Source organism: Anarhichas minor, unplaced genomic scaffold (assembly GCF_050575085.1).
Source record: "Anarhichas minor isolate MPS153535 unplaced genomic scaffold, ASM5057508v1 ptg000046l, whole genome shotgun sequence".
Lineage (NCBI taxonomy): Eukaryota > Metazoa > Chordata > Actinopteri > Perciformes > Anarhichadidae > Anarhichas > Anarhichas minor.
The window spans coordinates 85,721-113,065 of record NW_027466492.1 but is presented as its reverse complement, the minus strand read 5'-3'; the positions used below and the strand labels follow the sequence as shown (position 1 = coordinate 113,065).

Sequence of the window (27,345 nt, the reverse complement as noted above, 5' to 3'; positions counted from 1 at the left end):
CCTCATAAGTCATGCAATTCTTTTAAGTTTTTAATTAAATGTATTTTACAAGCAAACAAGCCCCGAGGCGTTTTATTTGGTTTCTGCTGCCCTCATTCAACTTCAAACAAAGCCCAGATGGAGGAAAAGGGAAGGCAGGTGCTCATCCGCTGATAAATGAGTAATTTTCAAAAGGTAATTTACAAACCTCTGTTCATCTTTTTATTTTGTATTCTTTTTTTTACAAGGACGTTGATTATATAGTTCACCTCCATAAGTGTAAACGTGTTAATGAGTAAACACTCACTAACTGTCCTTTAAAATATTGTACAACATTCATTTTCAATGTTTAAAATAATTTATTAACATATTTTTAACATGTGTCCAACAGCTGCATCAACAACTACACACTTGTCTATAGCAGCTTTTTTTTAAATTGTCACAATAATCAAAAAGGTTTTCATCCTCCTGAGTGTTGATTTTTATAAATATGCCACCTGCCTCCACCGCCATATTCATGATGATACCAGACAAAGAAAAAGGAGAAAAAACACTTGTATGGAAAATTTGGGATCAATGGGAAGGGCTCATAAATATCCCTTAACCTTCACGTAACCATCTCTAGAGTCTACAAGAGAACCAGTCCGACCAGTTCTATCCCAGTGCTGCTCTGTTTGCTCTGAGCAGCATCTCGCTCGCTGCTCTGCACGACTCTGTTTTCCACAACCGCTTCCATTCAGCCTTTGAGCAGTCGCTTTCTCAAATCTGGAGCGGGACCAATGTCGAGATACAAGAGGTGTTCTTGTTTTTGGAAATCAGCTGGTGACACTGACTGATAAAGCATAAAACACAAAGTCACTTTCACAAATAGAAATATATTTGTTATAACACTAAAAATGGCATTCATATCCTACTAATTATCAACAGCAAATTTTTTTTTTAAAGAAACAATGCAAATGAGTTATTTTATTAACGTTATAAGGAAACATTTTAATAAACAAGTCTATAAAAGCGCAAAATGTTTCTATTTGAATGTATTGATCGTGATTAATGTTTCCGTGGCAACTCAAAGTACTCGGTAAAGGGCAGGGGAAAGATTGTTGTGTTGAATGTAGTAAAGTCCACGATGACACGAGGCACCACACGTTTACCTTTTTAACGTCTACCCAAATTCACGACCTTTCCCTAACACTTAACCAAACTTAATTTAGAGAGTAAATCTAACCACACAGGGGTCACAGAATGTGAGCCGCCGTCCCCGACCTCCTTGCTACAAGATCTGTATGGTACAACAACCTAGCATATTTTAGGATTGTACTGTTCTGTGACCATAACTTCTGAAAACAGAAAAGGAAAAACAACAACAAAAACTCGGGTAATGAAAGTTCAGGTGTTGATTTGTTCATTGTATTTTGTTTTTACATTGAAATCTTAACTTTGCTGAATTGCTCTGCTATTGTTCATGTTTTCAAACCAACCTGTTCACTAAAAACTCAAATCCATATAATAAATTTGAGTGAGTTCACACTGGAGAAGTGACAAAGTCAGTATACACCATCTGGATGCATTCTAAAAAGTGCGAGTTGTTGATGGCGGTGAATCAGCTCCAGAAACACCTCAGAGAACAAAAACTAACTTTACATTTTGTGAGAAAAAAACATTTCAGTGTCTGTTTGCAGTGCTTTTGTTTAACTGGAAGTGACTTTCTAAAAAGTTTCAACTTTCTTTGTTTTATTAACAAGCCTCAGGTCATTTAATGTGTAATTTCCTATTAGTATAAAACACATGTTGATTTCCTAACATGTGTTAGACTGGTGCATAGAATTGCTATGGTAGTTCATACAGATTTAATAAAAAACTAAAAAACAAGCAAACATCTACATCCATGAGTGGAACAGCATTCTATTCTTCATCCATGAAAAAGCTCCCATTTTTCTGCAGACGCCTGGTTTTCAGCGTGGCGACAGCGATACGCTCGGCGACTGCGTGCCCTGCCCTGAATGAGCCTATAGATACAGGGGGGCTTCTGGCCAAACTGAGGTTTAGGTAAAAATTACGATGAGGCGCAATGCAGCCTTCATGAAAGAAACATTGACTGCACTCGATTTGCCTGAGATGATGGAGTCTGCACAGAGAGCGGAGTCACTGCAGCACAGTGTGGAGGAGTGTGCGAGGAGACGACAGAATGGGGAACTGAAAAGCAACAGACCGCGTTGAAGAGATGTGGGTGTGCGAGATCGAGACGTTTCGGGCACATGCACACTCACGCGAGCACTCGATTCCACACGAAAGCCTGCACACAACCACGCACGGGAAAAGAGAGGGGAATGGGAGAACGAGTGGTTTACTGCATGTGTGTGTGTGTGTGAGTCATGCGTGAGTACACATTGTTAGCACGGTGAAAATCCTCACAGGTTCCTGGAAGGAATTAAAAAGACTGACGTGACACCAGGATGCAAGACTGCTCTGCAGGGCTGGTCCCACCCCTCTGCTGATCCATGTCAGGGTGTGTGTGTGTGCGTGTGTGTGTTTTCATCCTGTGGTTCAGTAAAACCTTGTCATGGCTAGCTCCACCTGAGACAAAGCCTGCACATTTGAGCAGGTGGAAGACATTCCCAAGTCTTTTAAAAGGTCCCACTGCGTTCTTTTACGGAATTTTCAAATAGGAACGCCCCATCAGCCGTTAGTAGCAAAAAGCAGTGACGTAGGTCATCAATAATGTTATGAATAATGTGAACACTAGCACTAGCTGAGTCAACGTTAGCTGTGTAAAGTTTGGAAATGAAAGGGTTCGGGTTAGTTTGGTGTTTTTGAAGTGGGGTTATGTGTTCTCACGTGTTCCGCGAGGTAAAACCGTTTTTGTCGATGGAGTCTTGAAACGGATGTCTGTCTGCAAGGTAAAGCGTCTGTGGACATTAGAAGCAGAAAAAACATATTTAGCCACCTAAGAAAAGGCCCACGTGTTGACCGCATTAAAAGTGAAAGTATCAACATTAAATGTAGCCATTGTACCAAACTTATTTGGAAAAGACAATGCTATGAATCTGTCAGTTGTCAGATTTTGAAGACTTACTTCCTGTTTTAAGTTTGACCGTATTTTAAGTTGTTATCAATGCCATGTGACTCTGTGGATGCCGATGTTGTTTTGACAGTCGGTCGGTCCACTACGTTGGTCCAGACTGCGTAGATTGCCATGAACTTTTGCAGAGATATTCATGTCACCCTAAGAGGTTGAATTCTTCTGAATCCTACTCATTTTTGGTGACTTTTCCCATCGTGCCACCATCAGATTCAATTTCTTTATCAAATTCCAAACAAAACGAATGACATTCCCATCATCCTCAGCTGTAGGTTGTGTATAGTGCTGATTGGCAAATGTTTACATGCTGAATTAAGATGGTGAAAGAAATATGATACCTACTAAACATCAACACGTTAGCATTGTAATTGTAGATTGTTGACGTTAGCATTTAGCTCAAAGCACCGCTGAGCCCACAGAACTGCTAGCATGGCTGTAGGCTTTTAGTCTCATTCTACTCTGTGAAGAGGTTAAAACAAACTTTACCAGTATGCTCACTCTCTGTGTCTGATTTAATCTCACAGAAATACGTGAAATGACCACGACCTCTTAACAGCGGTGATACGTAAAAACAAACAAACAACGTAATACGTAAAATTTTGTGCCGGCACCAAGAAAACAATTTAGGAAAGAAAAGATTATAGTTTTGGTTAAGATAACTCTGTTTGTTATGTATCTTCTCATGTAGTGTATGTAATTTGAAATAAGTCCGCATTTACTTTTGTTTCACACAGGACACAAACACTGATCTCCTGTGTGAGAGTCCTGTTTTTAACCCAACCATCCAGCCCTGACCTCCTCCCTGCAAGGAGCTGGATATAAACGTATTTCTGTTGAGCCTGGGAATTCGTGTTTCCAACCCAACAAAGATCCCAACTGACTTTCTGTGCTGCCAGCACCACATAATACGCTGTGAAGAGATTTAACATATTTCTGTAAGATCAGACTGCTGTATCACGTACAGATAAGTGCTTTAGATGGCTGAGCTACGATGATCCGACTGCTCGTATTCCTTCCCCGTCGGACGATATTCCACTGCATTTATCAATGCATTCATTAATACCGGGAACTTTTCACTGCTCTTCTCCTTGTGGTTATGTTTTTTTTCATTGCGTTTTCCATGTCCCAGGTTGCTCCCACCGCTGCACAGAAACCCTAGCCTCCCGGCGAGCTTCCTCTGTGTTGATTTGATCTTTATTTGGCCTTTTTGCCGCAGCAATTTGAATAAGCTACTCAGCGCATTTACGGGAAGCGCACAGCGCAACATCACAACTACCCCCCCCCCCCCCTCACGCTTCCAAACTGAGCCTTTCCAAATTAGTTTTCGCGTAACCTGCCAATTTACAGGGACGAGTTTAGAAAATATCTCTCCCTCTCTATCTACTCTAACTCCCCCCTAGCCTACTCTTCAGGACAACCTCCAGTAGCAGCCGTGGCCCAAAAAAAGCTAATTCTAAATTTAAACATGCAAAAAGGTAGCTTTGTAAACGCCAAGGTGGCTTCAGAGGGGAGAGAGGGAGAAATCTAGAAGGAGAGGAGGGGGGAGGGCAGTTGCAGGGAGAGATCGAGGAAGAAAAACAGGGTGGAGAAGGAGTGTGAGAAGGTACAGCAGGCTGAAGAGGACATGACATGGACCAGTATTAGATAATTATTTCATTATTTTGACATTTTTCTTGAGAACAGCTCACAATCATGCAAAAAACTGTTTGCCTTACGTACAATCTTTTTATTTAGTTATGGACTGACAACACACCAAAGGACTTCCTTTGTGTGTGACGAAGAGGGGGAACTTGTCAGGGAGAGAGATATCAGTAAAGTCTTTGAAACCTCTCTGAATGTGCCCACATTTTCACATGAACTGGGGATTTGGAAAGATAAAATTGTATCTTATTCAGACTGGATATATGTCCATAGAGGAGGTGGGGTGATTTTAACATTAGGGATATTGAAAAAATCGGTATATTGGCGTTTTTAAAAGGACACCGAATTAGCTTTTAGCAGTTTTCTGTTTGCATTGAATGTAATGTGAAGGTTTCGCAGAATTAAACAAATAAAGTAAATAAAGAATAAAGTTCATGTCTAACATACACATCAGAGCACAATATAACTTTTTTTACTGACAATTTACTGACTTTTCAGAAAAAAAGTTAAAATAGTGCACTTTAGTGTAAATATATTGCTTTACAACCTAAATTACTAATATATGTTTTGATTCCAATTGAACAGTGATAAGACCACTAACTTAATTTTCTACATATGTAAAATGCATAACGTCTGCACTGTCGCTGGTTTGAATCCTGGCGTGAACCTTTTTTTATGTCACCCCTCTATGTCTGCCAAGTTAAAGGCAAAAATGAAAAAAAGAAAAGTCCGTTCAAAGGCTTAATCCCCATCAAGGAGAAATTACACTGTTTCAGCACCAAAGACCAACAACATACATCAAAGTTCTAGTTAAAACTGTCTGTTTGGATAGCAGAGCATGCTGGTGGCCGTAATGAACAAGTGGCACACAGGAGATAGTAACAGAAAAGGAGAGAGGGTCCAGGGAGGGAGAGAAATTCCCCCGTGCCGTGGCCTAAGAGCCGCTGGACGGGCGGCGTTCTCTCCGGCCCATGAAAGGTGTGATTGTCCCACAGCTTCCCCGAGCCAGGAAAGTTCCCCCGGCGGCGGTCGGCGGCCCCTCTATCTGCCAGGAACGCAGGGCCGCGGAGAGAAACGCAGCACCGGTTATGTCAGATACCGCGGAGGTGGAGGGATGGGTTGTGAAAAAAAGCTTCTTTTCAATGTGTGCTATAAATACTTTAGAGAAACACACACGCACTTTTAGGGGACACAGGACACACACAGGAGGACAGCGGGGCCCTAAACGAGGCTGTCGGCATGGAGCGTCTGAATGAAGAGAAGGGCAGCTCTCAATGTGTTTATTTTGACAAGAGGGAGCGAGAGTGGAAGGGGGAGGTGTGGGGGAGGGAGGGGACACAGAGGGAGAAAGAAGTGGGGAGATGAGAGAAAGAGACGGAAAAGTCCGAAGTGTTTCAGGCTCGGACATTCCTTCTTCACTTTCAAAAACAAAGTTTCAGTCAAGTTTGAAAAGAAAGCACCAGCCATGTCTTACAGTCATTTTTTTTTCTTTAGGGGGGATTTCAATGCAAATATACAAATATTTTGACCTGGAACGACAAGGAACATAAAGTCTGAGTCCTACAGTTTACTCTGCGTCTAGCTCAATGACTAAGGTGGCTTATGGGTGTGGTGGCGGAAAGACGGGACAATAAAGATGGCTCCAGGCCACTGAACTATTCAAATACACTGCAGGATGGCCCAAGGGCTAACTGAACCTACCCGACTGTCAAGGATGCTGATGCATGACTACACCAGCCTACTGATGCTTAACAAATTAGCAGTTATTTTCCATTTTTTTGAAAAAATGTAGATTTTTAGATATTTATTGAACGGATCATCATGTCACTTCAGCGCATTTTCTTGATTTAAAGATGTAGACAGTTCTGATGCTATAATGTGTAAATGTATCGCTTGAGTCAGTGGAGCGGTTGTGCGTTAGCTATGGCTGTTTAAATTGTAAATTTGTGTTCAGACAGGGTATCATTTGTAAAGATGCTGTTTAATGTCTAAGTTTTTGTGTGGCTAGAAGTTAGAAATGTTGAACATTGAACTGTTTTACATAGTCATTTGACTAGTACAAAAGAAAATGGCGATCGTTGTAAGTTGTTATGGCGACAACCACTTGAGTGACGCTGTAAAGAAAGCGGACGCATCTCCGGAGACGGATAGCCGGCTAGCTAGCTAGGTAACTAGCTTGTCCTTCTCCAGAGCGTTGGGGAAAGAGGCAGAGACCATTGGCCGCCATCTTGCTGTTCGGCTCATTTTCTGTAACCAGTGTAGCATTAAAGCATGGTGGAATTAGCAAGCTAGCTAACTAGCCAGCTGTCAACTAGTTAGCTAGCTAATTTGCTGATCCCACAGTACGTAAATACTACACTAGTTACAGAAAATGAGGCAAACAAAGTTGTAACTTACCTGGCGACAGCAGTGTGCTTTCCTACGACAACAGTGACGTGACAAGTGTGTGATTGAAGCATTAATATGTTCAAATTTACTTATTTACTCTCTACGCTTTGTAACGTCGTTACTGCAAAACCGCAACTTGCCGTGAATCTGTGTAGTTTTTACGGAAGTCAGTTGTTTGGAGTTGATACATAGAAGACACTGTCTTCAAGGAATAAAAGCTGGGTCGAAATTTGCCAAGTGGCTCCCTATATTCACTTTCTGACATTTAATGTCCAGATGCGTCAAAATTCCAACACTGATAGCTAAAATTTGGTTTTAAATTATTTCTTTCTGTTGTAGCAATCATCCACGACTATAAGCGACAATCAAATTTAAAGTTTGAAGAACACAAACATCCTCAGCCATTATTTAATAAAAGTTTAACACCCCCCCAAAACTCAGCTAATCTGCTTCATCAGAATGGTAGGGTTGGAGCAGATTTGATTGACAGTGCTGGCAACATTAGCAAACAACCCCACAACTGTCCCATTCAAAATCAAAAGTTGTTCAATCCTGATTGGTGCCCAAACTGTGTGACATCTTTTCAACACAAAAAGAGAAATGTGTTATAACTTTGGCAGAAAATAGTGTCTTCATATACGACTCTGTCTTTGATACGAACAAACTGGTGAGAAAATACATTTTCGAGGCCCTTCAAGGAAATGTTAAGACGTGAGACCAGCACGTTGAATTGCCAGTTAAATTACATTTAGTTTAAAATACCACAGTGCAGTCGTTCAACTGTGATAGAATTACTTTATGTCACAATTTTTGCTTTACCACACCTGTCAGTAATGACACAAAATAATGATGATTCATCAGCATGTAAAATATCAAAGTAGTGCCCGTTGTTATGTCATATATAAGAATAGTGAAAGCGTGAGTGAGGGGGGCGATATCAGACACAGTTTAGGAATATGTGCACTTTTTTTTTATCCACTCATACGCCAACAAGTTCCATTTTTCAGGCTGCACTCGATCCAAAAGGTGCTGTCTCTTACTTACACTAACTACCGTGCTGAAAACTAATCGCTGTCAGTGATTATCAAAGAATCATCACAGCCCTGATTCATTTCTACCGTGTCCGCGGCCGCCGCGTGTTTTTCAGCCTGTGCTGTGAAAATAAGTGGAGCTTGTCTACCTGAGCGTGAGAGGCTGTCAGGCTCTCCTCAAGGAGCTCCGTTCAGTTGCACACACACACTCCAACACCCACACACACACACACACGGGTCTGGAGCCGGCAGACATAGTAGCATTCATTCATCCTCTGGCAGCGACCACACCACCCCCCACCACCACCACCACTGGCCTTCAATCCCCCTGTGCTTTTTTCGCCCAGGCACCACCCTCCTCCTCTTCGTTATCCCCCCTCTTCAGACCACGTCCATTTTGGGCTTTGGGAAGGTAGGAAAACAGTCTGACAGATGGATACATCCATAACACAACTCGGCCCCATTAAAGACACCGGCGTGCGCCAAAACCGTGTTAGCTTGTGTCCACCGGCGATCTGTCTCCACAGTCCTGCTTTGTTTTTCTCTGGGTTTTCAGTGGAAAGGACACACCGCTGCCCTTCACACAACAGTGCTGAAGACGAGATTTGTGTTTTGGGGCATCATCTCTCTGGATCTTGAGGCGACCTTGAGCCAGACACTTCCTTTTCCAGCACTGGTTCAGCTCCCTGAGGATCGCACACTAACATACTGCATACTACATACTCAATCAGAATGGATTTTATTGGAACACAGTTTACAGTTTTGTGTGTTTCATTTTACTAGAACCAAGGCACCCTGCCAGCGACTCTCACATTTCTAAATAAGCGTTTATATATGCTTTCAAGCTATATTTTAGTGGCAATTGCCAGTGACAAATTATTGTCTTATGATTTTAGAGACCCCCGAAATTTTGCATTTGAGGTTTTCAGTCTCAATTGTCAGTCAAGGGGCCTCGGACCCCCTGAGTCCCATCGTATTTCGCACACTGATTGTGGGGCAGTTGAGTATGCGCAGTGAGCTCATACAACGATATTTTTGCTGAAATATTATATTTCTTGCGTACACAAAACCCACTGTGCATTGTTTACACACTACCTATTCAATTCTACGTCATATACTCAGTATGAATAGTAGGTTGGTTTGTGATTTCGAACATTATTGAAGCATCACATGGAGAGTCAAGTCCAGGTGTGTAGTAAACCCATATGAACCTTGCACTCTAAGTGTGGTTACTACTCTATGTTCCCAGTGGCAGCTTTTCTTTTCATAAAACCAGCTCAGGAGCCGGTTCAGGTAACACGTGGGCTCTTCCACAGAGACAACAGAAAAACAGTGAAGTGGGCAATTCTTCTCCCGTCTCTCGTGTGTGGGTGTTAACTTTAACCCCCCTCTGATCACCGCGGCAGCACAATGAGGTGGCTGGAGGGCCACTAATGCGCCCCAGCTGGGTGCCGCGCTACACTCTCAGTGGATGTGTGTGTTGCTGTTAATTGGTCCTGAGGAGAGGGCTCTGATTGGAGGCGGTGGAAAAACAAATGCGCCTCAGTAACATGTCGGTGAAAAGTGAGAGGGACCTTCAGATTCCTCTGTGACATTTTAATCTGTATCACTTTACGGGTCAGCTGATGATTTGCTAGGAAGAGCCCTGGAAAGAACTTAATTATAAGGGATAATACTGTAAATACAGTGATCAGATAACTTCCAATTGATCAATCAGTGCTATTCGTCAGTGCTCAAAATATCAACTGAACATGCAAACATGTGACAATTGTCTTTCGGCAATCGTACAATTCAAATAATAAATTGAAAAACAATTACTTGGGTTTTAATTGAACAGGGCCTTGAGGAAATGTCTCGGAACATTATAAAAATGCATATTAACTAAAGTAAATCCAGAAAAAAAATCCTTTGTCACAGTTTCCCTATAATTTACACCAAATCACGTAGGAAACATTATTGTGAACAGATAATGGAACCACAAATTGAAGCTCACCTTTTTCTGTCGTCACGCGAGAAAAAAAACAAAAAAACTTTCTTCTATCTAAACTAGTTGAAAACCATGTGCATACTGTACATAAATGACATTTATTTTAAGGATTTATACCACCGACATATTTGAATTCATTCTTTGAAAAAATAAACAGAGTGCTTAAAGATCCCGCCCACCATCTGATCTAACCACAGACGGTTGTCTCTATTTGTCTTGGCTCACTCTCAATTTGATGTTGACAAAGCTGTGCGGTAGATTTCCTCATGACATCCAACTGCATGGACTCCAAAAGAGTCATAAAGGTGTGAGTTGTCCCGCCCCTACAGGTGAAAGTATCAGCTGCCAATCAGACAGCTCACGCTCAGACAAAACCCTGAGAGGAGCTCTCCCCCCCCCCCCCCGAATCACCTGCACACCTGTGTGCCTCCTGTCGACAGGTGCAAAGGCCCTGCACACCTGTGTAGATGCTTTACATTGTCGTTTGCACGTTTTAAGTGTCCCGCAAACTGGATTAGTTTGCGGGACATTATCAATGTCATTTTCTACATCTCGAAGTGCTTATTCTTTACAACTTTTTGCGGTTGAAGCACATTGAGGGAGTAAAGAATCCTTCACTTCCCACATTTGCCTTGACAGCACCCGCGGCCACAGCTGTTATATTGTCCCCACTTACATGTGTGTGTGTGTGTCCAGCTGAACACACACACAGTTAATGAACTCTAAGTACCTGGCTGCAGTTGTCACAGTGGTGCGACCGTCCCAGTGCCTTCAGTCAAAGGCTTGATTTGAGTTCATTCTGGTCTGGAGCAGTGATCGGGAGAGAACAACTTCCAAAAAGAAGATTTTGAAATTGTAAAATAAAATTCGATTTTTTGATCTTGTTTCCGTTTTTATGATCATAGAGCATTGCATAAAACGTTCATGGAGCAGGCTTCTCATTTTCTGGATGAAATGAGTATGTTGACGGCTGCAGATCATATCAGCTGCAGCTACTTGACCCTTCCCTAACTCCCGCCCCTCGAACGCAGACTGGTCAATCATAGTGTAGCATCGTCCCACAACTCTCCTGCTCTGATCCTTAGACTCTCATGCAAGGGTTTTAGATTTTCTCCATTTTCAGTCTGGTTTAGTGGATTTGGATGTTGTCATGGTTAAACACTGTGTAATAGTGAGACTCGTTAGGAGTATATTTCGAAAACGTTAAGTTTCTATGTAAGAAAAGCTTGTGGCGCTAACATTAGCATAGTATTATTACAAGTATTTATGGGTGTCAAAAACCTTGGAACTCCATTTGAGCTCGACTTTAGTCAAATATGAATAATATAATGACACATGCGACTATATAGCCACATATAAAGATACATCACCAACTATTTAATTACCTAAATCTGATTACACTCTCACATTGTGGGGACTTGCCTTCCTTTTGGGGACATACATCATTGTATTTTAAAGTGAAGACTTGGTGTAAGGTTAGGTCAAGATTAGGTTTGGGTTAGGTTAAGGTTAGACTGGTAGCGGTTATAGTTTGGGTTAGGGGTAAGTCAACGTAATGTCCCCACAAGTCGGGAAAACTGATGCGTGTGTGTATGTGTTGTATCTTACTGAAAAGTCATATTTTTCTCCCTTCCATCTGTTGAAGGCAAGCTGCGCTGCCAGCCTCTGGGTCCTGCAGTCCATCAGTTCCTGCGCTTCTCGACTGTATGATACACAGATGAAAAGTCACTCAAAGCAAATATGCTATTCAGCTGGTAGAATATTAAACAATCAGAGATTTTCTGCGCTGTAAACAAAGATTAATTCTCTGATTCGCAGCAAATATTTGCAGCAAATAATCAGTGTCGTGAGGATATTTGTCAAGTCATGGCCGTCCTCCTCGCCAATCTGCTGCTTCCTCGCAGATCAAGTCGAGCCAAGTTTTATTTATATTTGGTTTAGTTGAGCAGATAAAAGCCTATTTCTGTAAATGCTGTGTCAATTTTGGGAATCATAAAATGTTGCCCCGTAGCATCATCAGAGGAGCATTTGAGCTGCTTTTGGACCCAAAATCTTTTTATCTTTGTTATTTTGTTGATTGATTTATAAAGGACTCTGAATTTTTTATTTTAATTAAGCCAAAAAAAAGCTATTGAATTTGTTCCAAACCTCAGACTTGCCCTCCTGATGCTTGTTTCTTCTTCTGTTCTTCGGAATCTGTTTTTACAAACCAAGGCAAACTGGCAAACTCTCATTTTTTACACAACTTGTGCTCTGACATGTGGATAAAACCAACAAACATTAAAAAAACTGAACAAATAAAATGACATCTGACTCGAGGGAGAAATCCGACTTGTTTCAAGCTGAGAATTCTCAGCCGGTCGGCACGGAACCTCCACTGTAAAGTCCGGTTTGGATGTCGGAGCGGAGCCAGACACAACACAGCGGTCTGACACATCGCTCCATCACATCCTGTCATTTGGCAAAGGGTGGACACCTCGTCTTTATCCATCTCCGAGATGGAGACAAACAGCCTCCGACATGCTCAGTGTGTCTTTATGCCTCTTATATGTGTGTGTGTGTGTGTGTGTGTGTGGGTCCTAATGACTGTGATTTACAAGGCAGTGGACAGTAGTGGCTGTCATGTCAATTCAAGTAGTGTTGTCTTAAAGTCTAGCCAGTAGCTCTCACACACACACCCTTTCGCTGTGTGTTTGACCCGACACATGCTCTCCAGATGTTGGCGAACATTCCTGAAGGTCTCATCACACTTGTGGACATTTTATGTCTCCTCGCACCGTCCTGACACTGTCACAGCTCAGTTCTTGGTTTGTTCAAATTGAAAGCGGCTATGCTGAGAGAGGGCGTCCACTGAAACGCGGGCCAGTAACTCTTCTTTTCTTTGTCTGAAAGCATGACATTTGTGGCTAGCTGGGGGTTAATCAAACGCTCCCACACTGCCGCCAGCTGTCACAAAGTTCAGGCCCGGCATTATCATGCGTTTCAGGTGATCCGATCACAAGTGGACAGCTCAGGTGTGAGTGCACCCAAGATTCATCGAGGATGCACTGAGATACGATCGCTCAGACCAAATTCAGAGTTGGACTGGGCCTCGTGTGGCCGCATTCTTTTAGCAGTGTGTAGGCGAATGTGCGTCCACATTGACGGACCGCAACTGACGTGTGTGTGTGTGCATAGGTGTCGCGATAATGATGCTCTTCCACTTTTTTCTCCGCGTAAGATTATTCCAAGTTGAGGGGGTTTAAGGTGTGTTGATTGATTCACGGCCTCAACTCGTATATTGAAGCATTGCTCGTGGGCACCTCGGCAGTGTAATTGTCGAGTGCCCTTGTAACAGATGTTATGGGGCAGTCTGCCAGTACCAATGGGTTTCCAACACAGCCGGTGTATTAACCTTGGATTCTTATCACCTGAGGCTAACCATGTGAGCAGACACTGCACCAAAACAATGTAATACACAACTTTTATTTTGAAATCCGCAGCGCTACAAAGTGGACCTGACAAACCTGGCAGGTGCTCTTGTGTGTAATCATAACAGAGACAATGTTACTCGCACAAATTAAGATAAGATAAGTGTGAAACTTTATTGACACTTGAAGGGGAACTGGGTCAGTGCAAACAGACGCAGGATGCAGCGAAGACAAATCCGAAATGATGACGAAAAAAATAAAACAGGAAGAAGGAAAACATTTTGCAAATGTACAGTTTACTTAGTTATTTGAGTTGGATCAGGAATTTGTGGATCAAGGAAAGAGCATCATCTCAGCCAGTGAGACAGGGATTAGGACCAGCCACCTTTTTAGAAACCTGCTCTTCTGACTTTTAGCCTGCTGTTTGACTGTCTTTTTTTCTGCCATGATTGTCCCTGAGTCGCTGGACCTGTTTTGATCGATACTGTGTGTGTGCCCCCCCCATCAGGTTAAATGCAATCAGCCGCCTCCTCTGTGTTCGTCTCTCAGGCCAGCGTTTTTTATCTCGGGCCTCTTTGCAACACCCACGGCCGACAGAGCAAAGTCCAACAGCTTATCTGTGCCTCTGCTGGCCAGTGGCGCTCAGTCTGTCTGTCTGTCTGAATGACATGCTAACTGACTGTCTCTCTGCCTTTTTTACTAGCTGCTGCTCTACTTGTGTCCCTGCCTTTTAGATCCATCCACAGCTTTTTGTCCATGTGACTGTCTGTGCGCACTCTAAACAATTTCGCCGTAAAATAACAGTCAAATACTGGCTGGAGAGTATTTTACTATTATTTTACAGTGCAGCTACTGTCATTTATTTTAACAGTATTTTATTGTATATTGTATTACAGTATGTGATAGTAGAATAACTGGGTTTTATGGTAATGTTACAGTATACGTCAACATGTTTCTGTTTATTTACAAAGAGTAATAAAATCTGCAACTTTGGCATTTAATTTCAACAAAAACAACTAAAAAGTAAAAAAACAGGAGAATTCACATTCAATACAATATTGCTGAAGTGTATTACTTATCCTCATTCATTTATACAGATGACTTTGTAAGACAAATAATATTTGTGTTAGAGACACACTTTTTCAAGTCCCTACTCCCTTTTGAAAATCATCGTTTGATTCAACGATGCTTATTTTCTCAATTAATTGTTTCCCTTACGAAAATAAAAAAAATAAGTAAAAAATGTCTGACTTTGAACGAATCATGTTAATATATTACATAAAGCAGATTAAAAACTGCAAATGCTCACATTCGAGAGGCTGGACTTACAAATGATTTCAAATTGTCAAGTTGTCACATTTAACTTGTGCATTTTCTGAAAAACTTCCACATCATGTTGGAACATAGAAGTATATTTGTTGTGAGATCAGGCCCTCTGACTGTCTGACGGACTTATGAACTGTCTCTTCTTCTTTGTCGTCTTCTTTATGATCTGCTCATTGTCTGCCTGACTGCCCCTTTACAGCTTTGGGTCTTTCTGACTGTCTGTCTGCCTGGTTAACCACCAAATTGCCTCCCTGTTTATTAGCGACTGCTCTTTCTGACTCTCTTAAGTGCAGCATTTTCTATGAAAAAAAAACTCAAACATTCTATGGCATCATTGTTAATCTGACACTTTGTTTTGTTTTTTTTAATATGATTTCATTCTTAAGATCTTTTGAGCTAAATGTGACTCATTACAACCAAATACCCAAATATCTCAGTGTCTACTAAGACTTCCTATGTGAATAACAGATTTTCCTTCCAAATGCAAATTTGCTGTGGATCACTTGTCAAAAAGTGGAGAGTATAGCCTGAACTGTAAGTGCTCCCTTCTCTCTCTCTCTTTCTCTCTCTCTCTCTCCCTCCCTTCATTCCCTCCCTCTCCTCAGGCAATAACAAGTGCAAACAGTTCATCCACCTAACAGGATCCAGGATGCACAGCGTCGTTTGCATGGCACATCTTCAAAACACGCACCACCCCTTTTCTCTCCTTTCTTTCTTTCTTTCTTTCTTTCAGTGCGTGCTTGTATAAGCTTTTCAATCAGACACCTGTTAAATAGAACACTGCTGCACATTGAAATGCACACATGTCACTTTGTTAATAGAGACTTTCTTGTTATTGTTTTTAGTCTACATTAGTGCACGATTAGTTTCTGGAATATCTGTTTGCTTAAACACAGTTGGAGTGTGTTCGGCGCAGCGTTTTAAAGTATTGCAGAGTAGCTAGAATATGATTAAATGTGGGTTAGATGTAAACTATAGCAGCAGCAGGAGCAGATAATACATCTTGCTTTTTTGCGTGTAACTCTTTAATTTGAGCACAGGCGCTCTTTGTGCAGGCTCCACGCTGGCTTCTGCTGTCACCAGGCCCCGAGGGCATCTGTCATCAAGTGTTCAACACGGAGAGCTGACAGACTGTTGCACCTCAGGAGACAGACATCCGTCTTACTGGGAATGACAGCAGCGTCTCCCTCGCATGGACTTGCTTTAAAAGCTTCTGTCAGACCTTGGTCGCTAATTATGCAAAACACTACACAAACTGTCGAGTCTTCCCATGGGAAGACATAAGATCTATGACTCTCACACCAAAACTGTGTTATGTGTCTAACCTTCCTCTGTCGTCCAATGAGCCGGCCAGAAAACAACAACATCGCTGTAAAAATGAGTGTGTTGTTTTGGCTAATTACAAAATTAGACATGCGTGTTCCTTATAAATGTAAAAGTCAACATACAGGCTTTTTTTTCAATCCTGGGGATTACGTAAATGATTGAATACAGATTAAATACGTGAATTTACGCCGAGTGAAAGATATCGGAGGTGTTTACTGGTTGGTTTTGCTTCCATTCACCACAGCTTAGAGAACCAGTGCCAGTACTGCGGCCCAGTATCTGCAGGAATCACTTGCAATGTAACGACGCAGACCCTCGATTAACGTTTCCTTTCCCAAACACTAATCAAGTCATTTTTATGCCTCGACGTCACCAGACGTCACTCAAGGCGCTGTCGTCAGAGTCCTGCAGCAAATCTAGCCGTATGGGTTTCATGGAGAGATAGACACATTCGGGGCCAAAATGACGCGTGTCTACGTGCATGTTAGAGTTATTCATGCTGTTTTCTCCACATTTGACTATTTCACTAGGGGTGCAATTTGTAAGTTTCATCACAATATAATGTTTTATGAATTGAACAGCAGTACGATATTTCAACCCAATCTCACGACATTTTCTATTTTTATTATCGCTGCCATGCAAGGTAACCTTCGTCCTGCGATCTTGAGCCAAATTTCCATTTTCCAAAAGCATTTTTACACCTTTAGGGTAACTTTAGACCAACTTCACGTACTTCCCATACTAGCAAAGACTGTGTTACACCTGCTACGATACGTTGATTTTAAGACTTTACGTTTATGAAAAACACAAGTGATTCTTGCACAAAACAGTCACACCATTTGTGTGCATAATACGCAAATCACAGAAACTTCTTCAGGTGAGGCAATTATGGCCATTTGTGACATCCAGACTGTTATCAGCAGCCGCTATCTATTTTTCTAAGAGTCTCGCGTTTGGAAACTGGGTCAGCTGAGGGTTACAGATTACAACCGAGAGGTTACAAATGTAAGGGTCACACAAATTTTCTTTTTTTTCTTTCTCCCTTTTGTTGCCAGAAATCTTTCCACTCTTAACTGCTGCATTGTTGCTCCCTCGAAACCTCAAGCCACAGTATGTTATCTGTGGATAGACTCTAATCAGCTTTTTCTTCATGAGAAGCCCGGACTGAATCAGCGCGGTCACCTGATTACTGCAAGGGGACGTATCTGAGTGACATTTCAGAGTCGGCTAGGTTAGTCATACCTGGGCCGGCCTAGTGTGTGCGTGTGTGTGTGTGTGTGTGTGTGTGTGTGTGTGTGTGTGTGTGTGTGTGTGTTGTAGCTGTGGAGACCGTATCAGGCGGGCGCTTGCCTATCTTATCAAGCCAACTGCTCTAAAGGGACTATTGTGTATGCAAGGTGACAAACTCCCTTTACATTCCCTGTCAGACTATAGACCAGTGGCCATTTCTTTAAAGTGCGTGTGGTGCTCATTTAGAGACCCACATGTTGATGATGTCGCAAAAAAATTGGATTGGCAAAAAAAATTGGATTGGCAAAAAAATTGGAAAATTGGATTTTTCTGGAGCAGCCGGTATCGCTATGTGCTCTTTAGCATCGTGACTCACTGAAGTCAAACAGTGACACTTACTTCTTTAGCACACATATGTGCGTGCGTGTTGCTGCAGTCTATATTCTTTAAGCCTCGGGCTCGCGGTTGCTGGACTTGACATGACAGAGAAGAATGGGCCGCGGCAAATACGTGACGACTCTGACAAAACAGCGGAGGCTGGGGTTGAGCAGGCAGACGCGAGGCCCGGCGACAGGGCGGGAGGCCAGGGATGGGCAGCTGCAGGAACCAAGATCAATAAAGTAGCTTGTTATCGTCCTGCAGATGGAAAGAGATGGAACCATGAGCATGTCACCGTAGAACAACATATTTTCATGAGCATCAATCCTGACTTATTCTCTTGATGTTATTCAGCAGGTTCCCATACTAAATCTGCTCTTATGAGTACAGGAAGTGATGTGCTCCATGTTTATAGTTTGAGATGAATAGAAAAGGATCTGATTGGTCCGATCAGGCACAATAAAATAAAAAATCTGCTTCTGCCCTGTTTTTGCTCCGTTGATGTCTATGTGCGGAGGGTTCAGAAGCAGGTCAGTCGTTTTCGGAGGGGTCCGGGTCTCACTGTGTGTGTGTGTGTGTGTGTGTGTGTGTGTGTGTGTGTGTGTGTGTGTGTGTGTGTGTGTGTGTGTGTGTGTGTGTGTGTGTCTGTGCCACATGCAGGGCCAATGGTCCCTGCATGTGCAGAAGTCTGCTTTGAGGCTCTCAGTGTGATCCGGCCGTGTTTAGTCTACCAGTCCGACATGTCACACACCACAGTCATTTGGTCAGGAGCTGTTTCAACAAGACGCTGCTATTCCTGCAGCAGGTGAGGGAAATGGAGTTGCGATTGATTGATTGACGAGTCATCGAGGTCCCCGTCAGCATGACGCTATGTGATCCAGGAACCAAATTGTTTTTAGACTTTAAGAAAAAAAAATTTGCTGCAATATGTTTCTGGAAAATGATGAAACCTTGCGTTCAGCGAGATTAAAATAAATATAAAAAGATTTGAATACAGGAAATGATGAAACCTTGCATTCAGTGAGATTTTTTAAAATATAATAAAAAATGTAATTTTTGATTTGAATATTTTTAAAGACTTACTTCAGTACTACTTGGAAAGTACTCGGAAACAAATTGCGCTTTTGAAAAAAGCCGCAGACGTCGATGCCGAATGTATCGGCGAAGCAGCTTTCACCGTCGTCCTCGCCAACGACAAACACTTCCTGCGTTATCGCTGACGTAAAAAGAAAAAACAAACGCGCCGTTTCTCCCCACATTTTTTGCCTTTTTAATAAGAAAAATGAAACATGAATCATTTAAATCACATTTACAACCAACAGAAAACAACGACGACGACAAAAAACAACAACAATATATTATATCAGCACACTTTCAAAGTTTGAAAAGCAACGCAGCTTAAATAAAAGAATTCTCTTTGAAACTTAAAATATGCTCCACAAAAAGGACACCGTGTGACCTGAACCTTCTGTGTCCTCTGAATAGTCCTTCAATAGATCGTTGATACATTGACCTCCTATCAGATCAGTGGTCATTTGAAGAAAAAGGCACTTTTTTCGGAACCGCGACGGTCATTTGACACTCGCTGACATTGTTACACTGATCCCATTGAGCCGACGCATTGACATTGTGAGGGGGGGGCGCTCCTAAGTATTGTTGTAAACGCACACACTATCAGCCCACCTGGCCATCAGGAGCTCCATAGTGCAAAGTACTGTATGTAAATCCTCCCATAGTGCATCTCTCCCCCCCTCCTGCTTTTAGTAACTGACTGAGCTCCCCCACGCGCAGCATCGGCTATCTCTGATTCAAAATGTGACAGTCTGTCGAGAAAGCATCTGGTTTTAATGCTCCTGTAACAAAAAACATAAACACAACATGTTTTTTTTGTTTTTTTTAAATAGTTTTTACCACAGTTGCTTTGCCTCGTTCCTTCCGGCTGCAGAGGATGACTTTAGTTTCCTCCGAGCTCCAGCGAGGACAAAATGGCTTCTTTTTTCCCCTTTCTTCATATCAACCAAAAAAAACAAGTACAGATTTCATCAGCTACATTTACATTGACGAATGCCTGATGTGACGGAAATGATGGACGTGGTGTGAAATGTCGTAACGCACAAAATATAAAGGTCCCCCACTGCAGTAACACCTGCCTGAAGCAGTAACCTCTCGAAACTCGCCCGGCGTCCCTCCGTCTCCCGATTAGAAAAAGAAAACCTCTCACATTTGGGTTGTAACTGGTCAACAGAGCGCTATACAAGATATATTAAAATGTATTCCCTTCATAAATAAATGCAAATATTCTTATTTTTTTCCCCCTCCCCGTATTACCTCTATTTACAATTTGTACAAAGCCAATTTCACCAAGACAGAGTCTGACTCCTGTATTGACTCACACACACACACCAGTCGGACGTCTTCATTGAAACTTTTTCAGTCCTCCGTGTAACCAACCGGTCCGCAGGTTCTTCAGAGTTGGTAAAGCAAAAACTAAAAAAACTGTCCTTTGGTCCCTCAAACACGGCAGCCATTTTAGATGCGAGTCTCTGCCGAGGCCTCTGGACGTGAGCCAGAGGGGGAGAGAAAGAGGAAGATAAAGAGAGCTGGGGTGTCCATTTTAGAAAAGGCAGGAGAGGAAAAGAAGTCTCCATCTTGGCTCGCCTGTAGAGACAGGTGTGTGTGTGTGTGGGGTTAGGGGCGTGGGGGGGTGTCCATATTAGGAAGCGTTGAGCACCGAGCGGCTGTACAGAGTTTGGTAGTAAGCGCCTGAGTCCATGGTGACCGGGCCCTGGCTGTCGTAGATCTGCTTTGCCCCCACGGGAGAGCCGCTGGCGTAGCTGTTGTAGGCCATCACCTGGTCCTGGTAGGACTTGAGGTCCATCTTCTGCTCGTTGGACATGAGGTTGGTGATGGAGAAGGGGTGGTTGAAGTTGTAGTGGGGGTCCAGGGACTTGAGGGCGTCGCTCTGTAGGTCCATGTGCTGCTGCATGGCGCTGGGCAGGAGGTGGGGGCCGCCCACTAAAGACTGGGAGTGGAGGAGCGGGCTGGAGGAGGTGGCGGCCGAGAGGGACAGGGAGGACGAGACGGAGGACGGAGGCAGGGAGACGGGCGGGCTGTGGAGGTGTGAGGAGGACAGCGGAGGGCAGTCCATCGGAACCAGAGAGTTTCGGGGATGAGGCTGGTCGTCCGAGGAGCCTGGGTGGGAGTTGTCCGAGTGGGCGGAGTCGGCTCCCTCCGATCCTCCCGCGGGGCTGTGGTCCTCGACCAGGTGATCGCCACCGTGGCCCCCTTTCCCCGAGCCCCCCTCCTGGTTCTTGCCCGCCTTCTTCGCCAGCTTCTCCTCGATCTTGAAGCGCTTCTGGCGCCTCAGGTAGCAGCCGTTCTCGAACATGTTGCCGGACTGCGGGTGCAGGGTCCAGTAGGAGCCCTTGCCCGGCTTGTCCGGCGAGCGCGCCACCTTCACGAAGCAGTCGTTGAAGGAGAGCGAGTGGCGGATGGAGTTCTGCCAGCGCTGCTGGTTCTCACGGTAGTAGGGGAACAGCTCCATGATCCACTGGTAGATCTCGTTCAGGGTGAGCATCTTGCTGCCGCTCTGCTGGATCGCCATGGTGATGAGGGAGATGTAGGAGTACGGTGGCTTGGCGTGGGTCAGGGAGCGCCGGTAGGGCTTCGGGGGCATCTCCTTGGGTCCTGTGCGGCTCAGGGGCGCAGTGGAGGAGTACCCTAGCTGGCTCATGGACTGGCCCATGTTCTGGTAGTGGGTCAGGGAGCCCAGGGAACCTGGAGCGGAGGGGCCCAGCTGGGTCAGAGGGCCCGAGCCGAGGGACGAGGCCACCGGGGAGAGGGACATGTGGCCGGGCCCGGAGCCCATGGAGGCCAGGGGGGAGCTGCTGAGGCTGGAGCTTGGGTACGCCATGTTCATGCCTGCAGGGGAGGCGGTGGCCGGGTTCAAGTTGATGTAGCTGTTGATGCCCATGGAGCCCATGGAGCCCAGACCGGAGTTCATGGTGCTGGCAGAGGAATACATCTGGAGGAAAAGAGGAACATCTGGTTATTCACAAAAAAAAACACAGTTGGCTATCATGCAGCAACAATAAATATATATCATTTTTAACATTTAGAAAACAAATATAATAAACTCTTATCTATTAAACTGGTATTGATTCAAAAGAGCGGCTAAAGTGAATGTCTAAACGGGAGAGTAAAGCGGGTTGACTCTAAAAGCGACTCCTTATCAATGCACAATGAAGCTCTCAGTGCGCGAGAGGACATGGATTTCACACCGCGATGTTAACCTGAAAAATGCGTAAAAAGCGCGTCATGGTGCCTCTCGCTTCAGACCAGACGGCCTCCTCCTCTGCTTCCGCGGAAAAATACACAAGACAACTAAATCTTCACTTTTTAAGCTCAACCTTTTTGAATTTGATTATTTTCTGTTGTACTTTTTTTTTTGTTAAAGAGGAATAATTCCGTTTAGTATTTTCTTTTTTTGGTGAAATTTCTAAAAAGCCTTTTGACAAGAGGTTAAAAGTATTTGATGAAATTCTTCGGAGGCCATAAAGGGATCGCGGCCCGCTTACTGATCTCTGGTTAAATATTATCAGACTCTTTAATTTCATCAGGTCGAGGTGAGAACTGAAGCTGCTGATGGAATTAACCCTAATTGAATTAGTGAGGGGGGAGAAGAGAAAAAAGGTCTCGTAACATTTACACCTGAATCGTCGCAACACTTCAGCGGCTGCGGGGGCACAAAGGAAGAAAGTCTATTCATGAGCAAATCACTTTTTTAAAAACTGTCATCGAGTTAACAACTAAGAACCGAAATATGTATAATGATATATATATTAAGTATCAATAAATAAATTAAATACATTTATTATTGCTGTTTTTTTAAAAACATTTTTCAATAATGTTATAATAATGTTACTATTGGGATTATTTCGCGAGAACAATATATTTTTGATACTTATTGGTATTATTTAAGGTATATTTCTCATGATGGTTGTTGTTACATCACTGTAAAAATATAAAGTGCGCCTTCAATTATACTTTTATTATACTCAACGTTATTTTACTTATTATGCTATTCCTACAATATTTCCCATGCGAGTTTAAGAAGTGAATGTAAAATCTGTATCTTATTCTTTTATAGTGTATCATCAAATCAGGATTACAGATGGTTTGTTTCGGACGGATTACTGCGCTAATAATATTTTGTCTTCTCTATTTCACTGCCAAGAAAGCCCTTTACCTTAGACCACTCCTAACAACACCAGTAAATAAAAAGCAGTTGGTTTATTGTATTTAATGTTTTATTGTTATTGCTGCTATTTCTATTAGTGAGCGTGTCTTTACCTCGCTGGCATCGCTGTAGAAAGTATTCCACTCTGGTAGATCATGTGCTTCCATCTTCACGGAGCTCAACATCCCCAACACAAGTCTTCGGAGGAGAAAGACTGATCTATGACCGGATTGTTTGAAAAAAGATCAAAAATAAATATAAAATCCGTCGCAAAGTTGTTAGTTGTTGAAAAAACAAAAAAAGGAAAAAGCAGAAAGTTGTCTCCCCTTTGCCAAGAAAGAGGGAGAAAATATGTAGAGCCCCAAAAAAATGAGCTAAGAAACAACAAACGTGACGTTCTGCTCCTGGGAATAGTAAAGTCAATATTTCTTATTTGTCAGTCGTCCATTGTTTCATAACCTTATTCTTGTTATGGCTCAGCAGATGTTGACTTCTTCTGGCCCGTTTTTTTTTTTCTCTATGTCCTCCGGGGCCCTCGGAAGGCAGCGTGTGTCAGGCGGAGGTGCAGCGCGCAAATACAGTAGACTAGAGGAACCTGGAAGTCCTCCTCTTATAAGGTGCCAGCGGGTCCCGCCCCGCTCCTGACATTTGAATACCAGGAAGGGCCCCGGCAAAAAGGCCGATGTGGCCCCCTGGCGTGCTGTATATTGGCCGGCGGCTGTAACGGGGGCCACCCGGACGAACGAATGTTGAGCGGTGACGTGAGGTCTTAATAGTGGTAATATGCTCGTAAGTGACGTATCAAACAGGTTTGAAGAAATGCGTCTGTTCTAAAAATAGATGGGAAAAAGCCCCCAAAAATGCAATCATGTCATCAATATATTTAATTCGATTTTGCACAAAAAAACACAATATGTGGTCAATATGTCGAAATACGTTTATTAGAGTTGGGACTCTGTTTTCTGTCTGTGTGTGTGTGTGTGTGTGTGTGTGCGTGTGGTTGTGTGTGGCCAGGGGTGTTACAACTCGTTAATTCTCTCGACTATCACGTCTCTGGAGATATGAACATAGCTTTGAGTTATTTGGTTAAATAAATGAAATAAATTTTTGGTCGTCAAATATAGTCATGAAAAAAAATCACGAAAGAATTTGACTAAATATTGGAATATCAATAGAAAAGATCAGACCATCAGAGATCGGAGCCCCCCCCAAAACACATACACAAATAAAACCCACCCCCCTGATAAACCTTCCCACGCTGATTCAAACATTTAACTGCAACACAAGGTGGAGTAAACTCAATCAAAACGTAAAGGTACCAACAGACATTTTTTTTACTTTTAACGCTCGCGTGTGCAATCCGTGCGTGTAAACGTGGCTCCTCGGTTAAATGTTGAGAGATGCTTTATTTTTTTCCATTTATTCTTCCAAAAGAGGCATTCGCGACCCGCCGCCACGGAGCAACACAATACATACTGTAATCCGGGTGTAAGGCCGGACTCCTGTGTTCGGAGGGGAATACACATCGGCCTCGGTGCAGACGGTGGGCCGTGAATGTCAATGCCTCTGCCTAATGGCCAGTCAATGGAGATGTAATTGATGCGCAGGCGGGAGGTCCTCGGGATTAAGAAGAAAAGATCCCGAGGAAATAAGGAATGACAGGAAGGCGCGTGAGCGCGCACGAATACAGCAAAAATAAGAGTTATATCGCCATATATCTGTAAAGTTGTATGATATGATGGAGCTCTGACCCTTGCACTGATGATTATATCCATTTAATAATCAAGCACAGTGACGGATTGTTCTTCATATTTACCACCAACGTGTTCGAGTCGTCATGTCTCAGCTCCTATAAATATACATGTCGTCAGTCAGACTCTCTGCGCGGCCATCACCTGTAAAGACTCGGCGATTATCGCCTGTTTGCAAAGCGCTGTCAGGTCGATTAACCCGTGGAGCGAGCGTAACACCTCGGCGTCTGTAATGATGTAATTAAGCCTGACAGAGGTGGGCCTCTCCCATCTGGACGGTGATACCTGCAGCAGTTGTAGATAAAGAAGAAGGATTAAAACTGTGCCCTCCAGCTTGTGATCATAATAATGAAAGGGAACAATACAACAATACAATACAATTGTACAATACAACACATGTTAAGATCAAATGTATGTATTTTCATGAGAATAAATAATATAATTCACTACAATCGGACGTCAGTTTAGGCTGTAGATTTGGGTGGTGATCCACATCTTGGATATTAGCAATTTTACTTATTTTATCTATAATTTTGTTGCCTTCAGGTGCCATTGGGAAATCTGAAATATTCAATTTCCAACTCGGCATCACATTCATTTTGCTCTGGAAAAACAAACAGCTGGATTCTAACAGTTTGGGTGGATTTCCAGCAGCTCCGCTGGACGCCATCTGCACTGATTTCCACTGAATCTATAGAGAGTAGCTTATTTCTTCAGGTGGACGCTCTTGGAACCTCATTCATTTATTTCAACCCTGGTTGGGCTTAATGCTCCTTCAAGGCCCCCAACACACATTTCGCCATCCCATCTCCTCTCCCTGGGGCCGATTCTCATCCCAATGGGCCCTCCATCAGCCATTAACACCTCTATAATTGGTTTAACAATAGCCGACACTAATGGAGGAAACGGCACATCGGCCTACGTGGAGCACTGCGGCAGGACGGTGAGGGGGGGTAATCAAACGCCCCCTCGTCCCTGATGACAGTTCATCACTTTTTCTTACATCTGGTTCTCAGGCGGACTGAGGTCAAACACCTAACAGCGCCATCTCGTGGCCACTAGAGGAGAGTTCCTGTTAAACTGAGTCCAAAACTACAAAGCAAACTCAATTAAATGAGAGTCCCTTCACATATGAGTGTTTAAACATAAAGATTCTGAACAACTTTTTATTCCACAGTACAATGTTAAATACCCAAACAAGATAAAGTCAAATCTAACTGTTAGAATCATGGAACCAGATAAGGTGGCAGATATGACATGTTGTTGCATCTTTATTATTATCATAAATCCCACACACTTGGGAGGTACATGCTCCTTATTTAGTCAGGTGTGTGTGTGCCTTTTACAAATCATGTCCAATCAGCTGAAATGACCGCAGGTGTGTTACAATCAAGATGTCGAAACGTCTCAAAGACGATCGAAGGGTCTGAGCGCTCGCGTCAATGTCTTTGCTTTGTCATTTCTGAATGTTTGTATGTATCAGCTGTGTGCACTCATCTAGGCAAAGATACTCAGGTGCAAGACAAACGAAGGAGGGCTGCACACTGTTTTACTTTGTAAAGGAAATGTTTTCGCTCTGTAAAGATCTTCTTGTGTGAACGAGAAAAAAAAGAATTCTTGTAGCGGCAGGAATCAGCTGAAATCATTATCACCTGCTGGTCAGCCAACAGGAGAAAATGAAACGCCACAAGATGGCGATCACAGTAGAAAGTAGAAACAGCAGGAAAATAAATACACAGGATACAATGTTAAATATGTCAGAGACTGAAAATTACAAACACGTGGAGGTCATTTGATGTCTTTTACATTTAGAGACCAAGAAGACTTCCATACAAAAGTTAACAGGGAGGCAATTACACAACTCCCATCTAATCAGGTCTCTGTACTCATAGGATGATGGTGTGTGTGGGAGAGAATACACACCATATCATTGAGGGGGCGCGTCTATATCACACCCCAACAGCTATTTGATTATTACCGTTCTTATCAAATGAGCATGTGTTTTTCAGGTTGTGTTGTATTTAATGTTTGTTCCCCCCCTGGATATCCTGGTGGTTCTATTTTCTGGAGCGCTGTGATCAACATCATTTCTTTTCCTTCCTGTTTGCGGACCAACAGGTGATTATGATTTGATTGCTGCCTCTAAAAGAAATGCCTGTTTTTCTCTTTCACAAGACTGAAACGCTGCTTTACTGGGAGAAAAAGATAGAAATAAAGTATTCATTTAGAGCCCAACAGTGTGGGGAATTATTGTGTACCATGTAGTGCATGAAGCATGAAGAAAATTACATTTATTTTGACAAAAAAATGTCTGAATCAGTGGCAAAACATGTAATTTCCTGTGTTTTAACTGAAATGTCCTGAATCAATCTGTGCTTTGGTCCTGTGGGAACAGCTGCTGTCTACGGAGCCATGATGCCGACCAATGTGTGGTTAGACCAGCTAGAAATACAACATGACACAATATCGATCCTCATGTTGGAAGAGTACACTTAGCTGGATGAGAAACAAGATGTTACCCTGGATTCATTTAGCAATATTCAGAAGACAGGGGAGTGTCTAAAAAAATCATTGCATAAT

General features: G+C 43.0%; 1 protein-coding gene across 2 annotated transcripts; it reads right to left on the bottom strand.

The window, feature by feature from the left end:
* Positions 1–18,975: 18,975 nt before the first annotated feature.
* On the bottom strand, positions 18,976–27,253 carry foxa3 (forkhead box A3). Of its 2 annotated transcripts, none has more exons than XM_076111943.1 (3): positions 24,831–27,253; positions 23,128–23,233; positions 18,976–21,799 (listed from the first exon to the last, which is right to left on the bottom strand). In XM_076111943.1, exons 2-3 carry the CDS (start codon positions 23,197–23,199, stop codon positions 20,489–20,491), a joined length of 1,383 nt encoding a protein of 460 aa, XP_075968058.1. In that variant the 5' UTR covers positions 23,200–23,233; positions 24,831–27,253; the 3' UTR covers positions 18,976–20,488. The 2 variants fall into 2 exon arrangements, with proteins under 2 accessions (XP_075968058.1, XP_075968059.1); XM_076111944.1 differs by having other exon boundaries at positions 24,910–27,253.
* Positions 27,254–27,345: the final 92 nt, after the last annotated feature.